At 40.6% G+C, this 13,172-nt stretch overlaps 1 protein-coding gene across 1 annotated transcript in view; it reads right to left on the reverse strand.

The window, feature by feature from the left end:
* The window catches only part of CUNH1orf21 (chromosome unknown C1orf21 homolog), a 96,354-nt gene that overhangs the window by 20,945 nt on the left and 62,237 nt on the right, over positions 1 to 13,172 (reverse strand). The window contains exons 2-3 of the mRNA XM_046462682.2: positions 11,952 to 12,028; positions 1,966 to 2,026 (exon numbers count right to left, since the gene is read on the reverse strand). Coding sequence (XP_046318638.1) covers positions 1,966 to 2,026; positions 11,952 to 12,028 — 138 coding nt within the window. The remainder of the gene's footprint in view (positions 1 to 1,965; positions 2,027 to 11,951; positions 12,029 to 13,172) is intronic.

Genomic DNA, 13,172 nt, shown 5'->3' on the forward strand with positions numbered 1-13,172 from the left:
GCCAAATAAACAGTTCTTGAACCAATACATAAAACTTGGTAACTGCGTCTAGATGAAGTTTTCTATCTGAAAAGTCATCTTAAATATTTATGCATAACTGGGGAACACTTCACTTAAACTACCATTTCAATTCATTATCCACCACTATTTTTCACATTAGAGGTATCTGCTGTGTGTTTTAGAGGGGCAGAAGATTAAACAACTGGTTATTCTTCCAAGGGTCCACCTCAAAATGGGGTCTATTGCTGAGACATTGATGAATTTAAGACCTCCTTCATTATCTTCCGTTAAGTGATATGTATCATAACTTAGGAACTCACAAGAAATACTCAGGTAAAAGGGCCATGAAAAGCAAGAAAAATTAAAATTAAAACTGAAAAATTGTAAAATCAGCCTGTGGTGCCTTAACCATAGTGAGAGATACTAAAATTTAGATTTTACTCTTCTTTGGAATGAAGTTTGCAGATTGTAATACTCAAATCTATAACTTTAACATTTAAAATTTACTCCTCTGCAGTGTTGAATTTAAATTCTACAAATAAGCCCTTCAATATTACCATATTCCATGTTTCATTCAGTTGATTAGCATATGGCAATCTGACATCAAAATTATGTATTCCATTTCCACACAGATCAACTCTGCATCTCACTGTCAATGTAAATCCAAACACTGCTTGAGAAGCAACACAGAGTTGAACAGAGCTGGGCTGGAATTTCAACCTGATCATCTCTCATATATGGAGAATATGTTCCAAGACCACAGTGGATTCCAGAAGCAGAGGAGGTTACCAAACCCTAAATATTCTGTTTTTCTCTACCAATCACATGTCACTTAATGATAAAGACACATTCCGGAAATGCATCATTAGGTAATTTTGTCATTATGCAAAGATTGTAGAGTGCACCTACACAAACCTAGATGGTATAGGTCAACCACTTGATGTGGCTTCTGGATGCAATCAAGAGGTTTAGTAAGCAGGAGAAGCATGGGGCTGCTTCTGGGGGTAACATGGCATTTTTAACAAGGCTTGTTTTACAGCGAGCCTTTTGCTAACTAGAAGGAGTGCACTCTAAAATAACTATAAGGAGTATAGTGTTGGCAGTGCATACACCAGTCACACCATCCCTTATGATCATTATTAAGGATTACATACCATACACATTGGATATCCCACACTTTTATGTGACTGGCAGCACAGTACGTCTATTTACAGCAGCATCACCACAAACACATAAGTGTTGTGCTATTACATTAGGACAGCTAAAAAAAAATCACTAGGTGACAGAAATCACTAGGTGACAACCTCATGTGACCACCCTTGTAAATACCATCACTGACCAAATCATCATTACACGGTGCATGACTGGACAGACATACCTATAATATAGTTTAATTTACAAACTGGACCCAGTAAGAGATTAACAGTAAATAATAAAAAAAGAACAATTATAGCAATACATTGTAATCAAAATTATCTCAGACTTGTGCATTATTCCTGGAATTTTCCATATAATATTTTTGGAGCTTGTTTGACTGTGGGTAACTGAAACTGTGGAAAGGGAACCCTCGGGTAAGGGGTAATTACTGCAATAGAGTTGCAAATCTGGGTTTGTTACTAGAGCATCCTGAGCTTCCATTTCCTAGTCTGTGAAATGTAGTTAATATCTGTCTGTTTACCTATAGCACCACTGTACAGGTGGGTGCTGGACATAAACAAGCCATTATTCTGAGATAGGAATTAACCAGGGTTGGTTACTTTTTAAAGAACTCAGAGCATTGCAACTTTAATGAGTGACAGCATGCCATCACCTCTCAAATTTTCACCCACACTCTTTGTTTTAACTCTGTACACATCCCCATTACAAAAAGCCTTACAACACAGACAGAAGAATATTTTATTCCTAATTTATAAAATGATTAGTTACTTCCCTTAAAACATATAATCAATTTATTTTACTTCTTACCTTTTCAATTTTTTCATCCAGCATTCTGAAGAATTCTTGTTGGCTTTCAGAGATGTGCATGCTAAAAAACAGACAGTAGTTAAGCACATATTTCAATGTTTCCTTAAACCTAACCCCCTCAAATGAAAAATGGCAAATCTCTAAACTTGAGGCAGACATTGATTTATTGTAGACCTTTTCACTAAAATACTCTGAAGTTATATTACGGATAAATGTCATTACAAGTAATCCTGCAAATATGTTTTGTAGTAGTCTATCAGTACCTACCATTTAAGGAATACAATTTCCTTTCAGTGTACAGATGTTATTTAGAGTAATGTTTCTGGGAGGTACCTGTCTTTGTGATTTAAAAAGAAATACAGCAAGGGCAAGCAGAACACGGCATATCTCAACCCTGTGTGTAACATATAAAGGAAATCCATCCCAGTTATATTGAAATGCGTATTTTACAGAGGTTATCAGCATCAGCCTGATATCTGGCTGACGGTACAGGTGAGGGATGGAGACAAACAGAGGACACAGCGATGGCCCCACGTTGCCCCCTATCACTTTCTGCACTGGTGACAGTGAATGCACCATGAATGTCTGGAACTGATCGCACGGGGAGCGGGGAGCTCGTCAGGAGGCATGTCTGAGCAGCCCTTGCCTTCTCTGTCCTATGCTATGGAATAGCTGCTTAGTAAGATGTGGACGCGTTGGTGGGGACAAAACCCACAAAGGCAAGGTGAGCAGAGAACAATCACGGATGGGAAGGGTGTGGGCACGACGGGCCACAGTGGCAACATGGTTTTAAGGATGGCTGTTTCTACTGAGCAAATAGCTGTGAGTGTTCCAAGGAGGCTGAGGATGCTGGGTAAGAGATGTGCAGAGTTCCTTGCAGGTACCGTTGGTGCCTACTGGTTGTACTGTTTGGGGTGGGAGTGGAGGTGGGCTCTAGAACGGCTTCTTCTCTTCAAGCCAGGTATGGGCAGAAGCCATCTGATGTCCCCTTACCACGATGCCTCACAGTTTAGGGACCACAGGGAGAGGGAAAAGTGACCCAGAACTCTTCAGGCCTCCTGTAACAGTGGGGCTCAGAGGAGGTTCTGCCCTACATGTCAAACCAAGATTTAACGTCCATGAGCACCAGCTCTGATATAAAAGGAAATCATTGCAAATATCTGACACCATGAATCATTTTGCGGTTCACAAAGCACTTGGTCATTCATTTTGCCGTCCTCTGTATGCTCATTCAAATAAAGTCCATGTCCTGTTTGGGGAATGGAACCTATCTTACACAGGTCTGAAAGGCAGAGCAGAGTCTGGGATGATAACGCAGTGACCAGTCTTCTCTCTGTAACCTCGGATGGAAAGGCCACTTCCCAGGTCCCTTATATTTTACTTTCTTAAGTACTAAAGCATTTTTTAGTTGGAGCTGCTTTGGATGCAAACCTTTCTAAACTGTATAGTCTTAATAGAGGATCCACCATGACATCGCTCAACTTTCACTTACTGACTCAGGGCCATTCCTGTGATCTTAAATCACCACAATATCTGGCCAGGGCCACCTGCATGGGTGGAGCTGGCTGCCTCTAAGCAAAACTCCAGAGTTTTAGTTCTTTGCTGGCCTTTGAGATTTTCCCCTCATCCCTTCACGTCTGAGAGGTGTAAGTCTTGTTCAGCTTCCCCCACTGCTGCTTCCATCCGTGCTTGGTCTCCGTCTGGCCAACTTGCTCAGCTGTGTCTCAAGTTAGTGCACAGGGCTCTGTGGGAGGAGCCGGGGCTTCCTGTGAGCACACCAGGTGAATCCTTCTGCATGCACTTTGGCTGCTCAGACACCTTTTTGGTGTCCTTCCTGTTCTTAGCCAAAGACTTGACAGATGAGGTTGCTGGATGGCTGCAGGCCCCGGACAGGCAGGGCATTAAGATATACATATGGTGCTGGGTTGTGGCTCAGTGGTAGAGCGCTTGCCTCACATGTGTGAGGCACTGGGTTCAATCCTCAGCACCACATATAAATAAATGATTAAAATAAAGGTCCATCAACAACTAAAAAAATATTTTAAAAAAGATATACATAGATATCTTAGTATAGATCAACAAGCATATGTGTACATAGCTTCCCTTGGAAATCCCAAGAGACCTCATAAAAAGTGACATTTTTAGGTCATTTAGAGTTCATAGTCAAAATTTTCTGATTGAGGTTCTAGGCTACATCACCTTGCATGTAATAGGAAGGCAATAAATATTTGTTAACTAATTGACAAAGTATTCTCTATTTCAATTCATGTGATTCGTGACCCTTCAGAGAGGCAGCACAGTTGGTTAGCTCGGGTGAGATGCGGGGTCCCCAGTTCCTCATCTATAAGCCAGCAGGCTGGTCTCTGAGGTCCTGTCTACCGCTAAGCACCCATGGCTGTTACTGAGTTCCATTGGCTTCTTTATTTAATGGTCACAACATGAAAACCGCGACATTTGGTGAGTACTAATACATACACACCTCAGGGGGACAAGTGAGGGCATCTTAACTCTGTAAACATGTCTGCCATCTCTGTGATCACTGATTGCAGGCTCAGGGGTCTGTAGCAGGGCTGGAGACCACAGGTGGAAGACTACAGACCTCAGGATGGTGACGCAAATACAAAAAGCATCAGTGGTTTCAATTTTGCGTCATGGAAATGCTGGCTGCTTTTCCTTCATCTGAGTGCATCAGAACATGCCTATCGGCCTTTTCTCCAGTCACTGACCCACTGAGCAGAGTCACACACTAGACTGGTCACTCCTGTCACCTTGAAATGATTACCAACTGGATAAGAATTATTATTATCAGACCCCCGTGCACTAGACAAGCTCTCAATTCTGCTGTCACCGGGAGTGTGGTACACACCGCCAGAGGAGCAAATGCCCACACGAGGTCCCAGCTACCTGTGTGGTGAAATCTGAAAGTAGGGGGCTTACTTCCCTGTTCTGCATGGGTTCATTCCAGATAGAAGAACAGAAATCTTTTCAACAGGGGCAGAGACAGAATTTTTATCCTGATGAATTAATCTGCTTCAAATCAATTGATTCTCACCTGGATAAACACAGATCTTATCCTCCCATGTGGAAACCTGATGAACACAGCAGCATTAATATTAGTGTTCACTTTTGAGAATAAAAGCTGCACTGTGAGGAGCTGTCCCTGGGTAACAACTTGATTCTTAAAATCTTTCCAATGTGCAATTTGATGGTTGTGACTGGGGCAGGGAGAGGAGATGAGGCCTACTGGCTTCCTTGTCTGTCCTCAAGAAACAGAAAGGGGCTATTGAATTGTTTATGACTTAAGTTTACTGTAACCATCAGTTTATACCTGACTCTGAGATTCATTACCCCTAGAAATCTTTTACAAAAGCTTATACCTTGGTACCTGATGAAACTCTCTCTACCTTACAGAAGGCAATGTTTCTCTGGAGCACCTCCTGTGTCCCCAGTTGTGCTGTGTAACTCCGTGAGCTAACCCTGCACCCTTGAAGTCTCTTCTTTGTGACCTCTCAGCTTCATGGGACTATGGAGAGAACACTATGAAGTCTTCATGCAAAATAAATTAAGGAAGGGTGGCCAAAATGGGCTTTGGGACTAAAGGATCTATGACTATCATTTGTAATGATTTAAAAAAATAAAGTTTCCAGGGCTGAGGATGTAGCTCAAGGGTACAGCATTTGCCTGGCATGTGCAATGTCCTGGCTTTGATCCCCAGCACTGCAATAAACAAACAAATAAAAAAAAATACGGTCTCTAAAAAGAGGAAGCTAGGTTCTAATAATACGTCACCTGTGAAGGATGGAAGATATGCCCTCAAATATGCCACCCTCAAATATGCCACTTTGGCACAATGATTATTTGAGTTCAAGATACTTGAAAAACCATGATTGCAGGAGGGCACCCTTTCTTCCTGAAGGCAGGAAAATAAAACTGCCATTGCTGGATGCTCTCCCTGTGCCAGGAGGAAAGAAGTCTTCTTAGTACTAGTGATGGGGAATTGGAGCCGAGAGGATTCCATACAAACAGACCTTGTTAGAATCACTCTGACTTTCCTTTGTCTCCCCACGTACTTCAGGTTCTTTTCCACAATGGCCTCTTTCTGTCCAACCTAGTGTAGAAGCACTTTGGTGTGGCTCCCTCTTTGGATCTTCCTTTTCCCATGAGGGCTCCTGGGCACATGTACATGTTTTCATAACATTGCTATTGTGCTTCTCTGTGTGCTTCTCTCCTGTTCATCTGTCAACTCAGTTCAGGCTGGAAACCCCGTGGTGGGGTGCACAGGGGGTAAAGTTTCGCCTCCCCTTCACCTCCAACAGTGCAGCTGAGTCACCCAGTGGGTTCCTGCTAAGTCTTGGCCTGAATCCTGTTATACCTCCATGATCATCATTAGCTTTCAAGTGGACTTCTGGGAACATTCATCCTAATCTTCATTTCACTGCAGACTCCTACACAGCTCACTTTTATTGACTGAGTTAATTATTTTGTTTCAAAAACAAAAACAAAAACAAAAACCTCAACAGTATAATAAGCACCCCCGAAGCCCAAACAAAAGCAACAACTAGAACCCTGACAACCAGCTACGGCTAACTCCACGTTAGTCCCCACTGTGTGTGCTCTGCCATGCCAGTGTGGCCATCCCTCTGTCACTTGACTTTGATTTGGTTTCCCTGCATCCCTATGTGAGCTTTTAAAGAGCCAATTATCCGTTTTAGTTGTTTTAACGTTATAAAGAGTGCACCAGGCCTTGTGTAATCCTTTAGGAATTACTCTTTCCTCTAATAATATATTTCTAGGGTCTATCTGGCATTGTGCAAAGCTGCAGAACATTTGATTAAACTGCTGACTAACACTCCATTATGTGAGTGTAGTGCGGTTCATTTATCCAGCCTCCTGTTAACAGGGCTTTATTTATTTATTTTCTAATTATGAAAGACATTTTCACCAAGCACTGGGCATACATTATTTTCATTTAATCCCTAGCCTTATTAGACACAGAATTTTTCACTTCCAATTTTGCCTGAGAAAAAGGAAACTCAAAGACCTGCCCAAGATAACAAGCTACTAAGAATGTGCCCTACTTTGGCATCAAGTGAAGGGATGAGGGTTACCTGTCTTTGTGGAATGCGACTGTCTTTCTGCTCATGGTGTGTGGGGGGAGTCTCACTATCTTACTTAATTGTATTGATATTTTTAAAATTGTGTGTTTATTAATGCATTAAAATTATACTTAATAGTAGGATTCACTGTGACACATTCGCATGTACACTTAATGTAAATTGCCCCATGTCATTTACAGGAACACCCTTTCCCTCCCTCCTTCCTCTCCTTGGTCTCCTTCGTCTACATGACTGGTCTTCTATCTGTTTTATTTATTTATTTTAAATTTTATATGTATACAGATATTTTAGTTGTTGATGGACCTTTATTTTATTTATTTATATGTGGTGCTGAGAATTGAACCCAGTTCCTCACACATGCCAGGCAAGTGCTCTACCCAACTCCAACCCTATTTATTTTTAACTGGTGCATTATAATTACACATAAAGTGGGATGCATTGTGACATATATGTATATGCACATTACATAATTTGGTCAATTTCATTTCACAGTTCTTTACCTCTTCCTCAATCTCTACCCCCTTCCTCTCCTCTCCTATTCTCCCTTCCGTTTTTGTGAGATCCCTCTTTTTCTCATCCCTTATTTCTCTCTCACTTCTCTCTATGAGGGAAAACATTCATCCCTCAGCTCTCTGAGTCTGGCTTGTTTCACTTGGCACGATGCTCTCTGTTTCCATCCCTTTACCAGCAATGACATAACTTCTTTATGGCCGGGTACCTATACCACAGTCTGTATATACACACAACATTTTCTTTATCATTTCATCTGTTGACAGACATCTGGGCTGTTTCCATAACATTGCTATTGTGAATTGAGCTGCTGTAAACAATGAAATGCAGGTTTACTACAGCATGCTGACTTCAGTTCTTTTGGATAATCACCAAAAGTGGAGTGGAATAGCTGACTCATAGAGTGGTTCCATTCCTAATATGTTGAGGAATCTCCATACTGATTTCCATAGTGGTTGTACTATTCTGCAGTCCCACCGACAATATGTAAGTGTTCTTGTCTCCCCACATTCTTGCCAGGATTTATATTATTTATATTCTTGATGATTGCCATTCTAACTGGAGTGAGATGACATCTCAGTGTAGTTTTGGTTAGCATTCCTCTGATTGCTAAGGATGTTGAACATTTTTCATGCCTGTGTTGGCCATATGCATTTCTTCCTTGAAGAAATGTCTGTTTGTCCTTTTGTTGATTGTATTATTTGATTTTTGGCATTTCTTTTGGTTCTTTATGTAATCTAGATACTAATCCTTTGTCAGAAGAGTAGTTGGCAAAGATTTTCTCCCATTCCTTATTTCTAGACACATATGACACTCAAACCAAAAGGATATGCATGAACCAAAACAGAACAGCAGCAAGTGACAAGATTGAAGCAAAAATAAACGCTTCCAGAAAAGAAAAGCCCAGGACCAGAGAGATTCTCAGCTCAGTTCTACGGATCTTTAAAGAAGAACTAATGGCAATCCTTCTCAAATTATGCTATGAAATAGAAAGAGGGGAACACCCCCAAACTTATCCTAGGAAAACCTAGTATTATCCTGTAACCAAAGGCAGAGATGGACACACCGAGGAAAGAAAACTACAGCTCAATATCCCTGATGAACAAAGATGCAAAACTCCTTAGTAAAATATTAGGAACCTGCATTCAAAAACACATTAAGATTTTCTAATTGTGATGCTAGGGACTGAAGCCAGGGCTTCACACACACTGGGCAAGTGTATGCTCTCTACCACTGACCTATACCCTCGGCCTTATCTTATCTCATATATCTGCATCGTAAAAGATGATTTTTCTTGAGTCTTTACATGTCAGAGGATGAAAAGTAAAACTTTTCCCATGACCTTTCAGAAAGATTTCTTAGCTGAATTTCAGGTACCCGATGTTCTGATTCAGTTTAAAACACATACACAAGTGAGCATGCTGCTGTGTAGAAAACAGAGGATTTTCTTCATAATTTTAATGTAAACACATGAGCCAATTTAATAAACTTCCCTGAAAGCTGCGGCACACTGTAGTCTACAAAGTGTGCCATGTCAGTGTGTCAAAGGTAAATAATGGGGCAGAGAAATAAATACTCCTCATTCAATCGCTCCATGTGAGTCAGACATGAGACAAGCATTTGAAATGGCACAGGGTTGTGGGTGAAGCTCAGTGGTACAGCACTTGCCCATTGTGTGTGAAGCCCTGGCTTTAGTCCCTAGCATCACAATCAATCAATCTATCAAAACAGTGTATTTCAGAGGCCTTGAATGACTTTGTCGTTGTTTTCAGGGTTGGGGATCAAACTCAGACTAATCAAGCACTCTACTGCTGGCCTGTGTTCTCCCATCTTCATAGGGCGTGGATGAAAAGGGGACCTGGCTGTTATCAGATATCTGTTGTCCCCAAAGGCAGACAAAGTGCACAAAAGTGATTAGTAGTGAGGCACAATAGGGAGGTCATGGTTATAGAACAACATTTACCTAAGGGTGAAAAAAAAAAGGTGATATCATTACACTGACATTGTAAACCACTTAAGTGGATTTTAAAGAATTCAGTTTTCTCCAAAAGTAAAAATTAAATCACCAACCTCTACCCCCCAGGTGGCCCTGGCTGCGGCCATGCACAGATATTAAGCTAGGTTAAAGGGGTTATGACTGAGGTTATTTTTGCTTCAAATTTTTAGAAGGCCCAGAGATACAATGACTTCTTTTGCTTATTAACTCGAACATGTAGTAGTCAAATTGGTTTTGAGGTAGGAGGCAACTATGCCATCTGTACCTGTGTAATTGGTTCATATTTAGGTGGAACACTGGCATAGTTTTTTCTCCTCAAAGCTCCTGTATTAATGCATTAATAATTTCAGAGGTGAAACAATTAGATTATGAGGTCTGCAACCTGATCCCAGTTAGGATGGACTAACTGGGTGGTAATTGTGAGCAGGAGGGGTGCAGCTGGAGGAGGTGGGTCACAGTGGCTTGCCCTGGAAAGGTATATCTTCCCTGTGGCTCCTCCCCCTCTCTGCTTCCTGGCTGTCATGAGTGGAGTAGTGCCCCTCTGCCATGCCCTCTTGCCATGATGCTCGCATCATCTTTGGCCCAGAGCAATGGATTTGGCCTGCCATGGACTGACCCTCTAAAACCATGAACCAAAATAACCTTTTTCTCCTTTAAGCGGCTCTTATTGGGTATTCTGGTCACAGTGATGAAGAGCTGATTAACAAAAACACCACAGTAGAGATAGCTTCCTGGTTGCAGAAAGTACATTTCATTGTCAAGGTAGTCAGTTCTAGAACAATTTAGAAAACTACTAGTTATTTTTAACTTAAAAATGCATTCTCTATTTTATTAAAATATTTGTGGACTGTCATTTGTTGGTAATCAATAATTATATTTTTAAGTGCCCCATTCATCAAAGAAATGTAGCAAAACATTCATAGCATCATTGTTTACATGAGCTCTTGAGGATAAAACCATGTCCATCAAAAACATAATAGGTAACAAAACTGTGGCATGTTCTTATGGTGGGTATGCTCTACATTGGTGAGAATGGATAGCTCATCCCTACACATTGAGTCAGAGGAAACTCGGAAGTGTTTCATGTGATATGACTTCTTCTTCTTCTTCTTCTTCTTCTTCTTCTTCTTCTTCTTCTTCTTCTTCTTTTTTTAGTTGAGGATCTTTCTTCTTTTACTACTTCTTTAAATGCTTCCCACGCACCCCCCCCCCAGCTTGAACTGAACCTCACTCTCTCTGTGAAATTGTCCTACCACTGAGCTATATTTCCAGCCCTTTTTAAACTTTTTAATTGTGAAATACAAAACGCATAGAAAATATGTTATTGTTATTTGGTCATTTAAAAATAATTATTAAAGAAAAACCACATAATCACTACACATAAGCAATTAGAAGGAACCACTGTTCTGAATTTAATGACTTTTCATGCCCTTGCTATTCTTTATTGTTTTATCTATACTTAAATACAATATATTGCTTCATTCTGTTTTTGAGTTTCCTCTGACTCAATGTGTAGGGATGGGCCATTCATTCTCACCAATGTAGAATATACCCACCATAAAAATATGTCACAGTTTTGTTACCCATTATGTTTTTGATAGACATTGGTTTTATCCTCAAAAGCTCATGTAAACAATGATGCTATGTTTCAAAATATGTCTCCTGGCATGGATGTTATAAGAGTTTCTTGAGGCAATACATCTGGGAGTGAAGGGTAAAGGTTCAATTTTATTAGACAATGTAAATGGTTTTCCAAAGTAATCACTAGTTCATATTCCCATGAGCAGAGGTTAAGAATTTCTCTTGTTCCACATCCTGGTCAACTTTCTGTATGTCTGATTCTTGCAAATCTGGTGGTAAGATGCAACATTTTTTTTCATATACATTAACCATTCACATTTTTCCTTCAAATGGCAGTTGGTGTCTTAAGCCTGTTGGTCCACAGTGTCTCTGTCCTTATTCATTTGCAGAATTCTTTTCTATGTTCTGGAAACCCAGTTATTGTCATTTATATGGTCTTCTCCATTTTGTGGTCTCTCTTGATTTGATACGTAGGAGTTCTTAATTTCAGGGTAGTACATTGATTTTTCCTTAAAATTGACACCTTTTGCGTCTTACTCAAAATTCTTCTCTGTCCCACAATCATGAAGCTATTTCTCTTTCTTTTCTTCAACTTGGCCTGGAACTGTCAGCTTTCACAAGAATTGTGTGTTTGGGGACTCTCTATTCTGTTTGGGGCCACACTGTCTGCTTTACTAAAGCTTTATAATAAGTCTTTATTACCTGGTAGGCAAAATGGAGCTCACTCTGAAAACAATTTCAGCTTTAAAAACAATATAAGGAAAGTCGGAACTAGAACTTACTTTGCTCTGGGTTGATGAACTAATCCAGGAATCTCTTTGTTAGTTTTAAGTCTTACATTTGAGCTGGCACTTTTTTCCTGAAACACACAAACACACACATACGAGACAAGATCAGAATCCGCAATTAAACCATAGCATGAATTTTCATCACCGAAAGTTAGTTAGATCTGTTCAGGACTCTATACCGCGGCTGGTTCCTTCACGAGGACAAGAGTCCTTGCAAAGATGTCACACAACACGGTGGAGCCTGCCAGACATTTTAACAGGAAACACTGTCCAGAAGGAGGAATTAGCTTTATAACAGCCATGACTGTTTAGAAAACACTGTGCCGCTAGTGTTCAACTCCTCAATTCTAATAGCCAGAGAGTCAAAGAACAGAAGGTTCTCACGTCAAAAAGAGGAGCAGCAGTCAGGGTCACTGGCCAGGTGAACGGACTTCAGTGTGTTTTATTTGTGAAAGACAAACTCTAGTTACAGGGACATCAACTTTGCACAAGTCCCCAGCTGTGACAAGGCCAAGAACACAACTAAAAATAACGACTCTTTTCACCCCACAACAAGTAGTGGGATTGAACTCAGCTGAATTAATAAAATGCAATTCTAGACTGTATTCAAGAAGCATTTCTTTGGCTTTTCACCTTATCTGATTTCTTTATTCTCAGTATACCAGCCACGTGGCAGAGAGATGCTCTCAGATCGTAAAGTGCCACGTATCAGGAAGCACACTACCTCGACTACATGGCTCTTCTGTTGGGAAATGTTCAAAGTACTTCAAATTTCCTTACAAAGCTTAACCTGCCAACTAAAAGCAAAGACTGTTCTGACCCTCGGTAACAGGTGACAACAGATATTCAAGGAACTCAAGATATGGCCATGATTTAAGACCCCGTCTATGGGGAGGAATAAAAACTGCTGTGGTCCAGCTCCACATCATCACATGTGGAGGGACGTGAGATGACAAGTAGAACAGATGTCCCCAAATGGACTCTTTTACCTTCCTATTTCTCCCAAGACAATCTGAAGGTAGTTATGCCAATGAAGTTCCAATGACTTTTATGCTGTGGTTGTTATTTATCATCAAACATGAGCTTATGTGCAGCTCTCTAAAACATATGGTAATTTTGTTTATGTTTTTCTAGGAAAAGAAACTACCATAATTCTCTTGTCGTGTCTCCTATCTTCCCAACCTTACATTAAACTTAACGATGTTTTCAGGAGCA

The sequence above is a fragment of the Marmota monax genome, unplaced genomic scaffold (assembly GCF_021218885.2).
Source record: "Marmota monax isolate L192 unplaced genomic scaffold, Marmota_monax_Labrador192_F-V1.1 WCK01_AAM20220418_F8-fsc00250, whole genome shotgun sequence".
NCBI classification, from domain to species: domain Eukaryota; kingdom Metazoa; phylum Chordata; class Mammalia; order Rodentia; family Sciuridae; genus Marmota; species Marmota monax.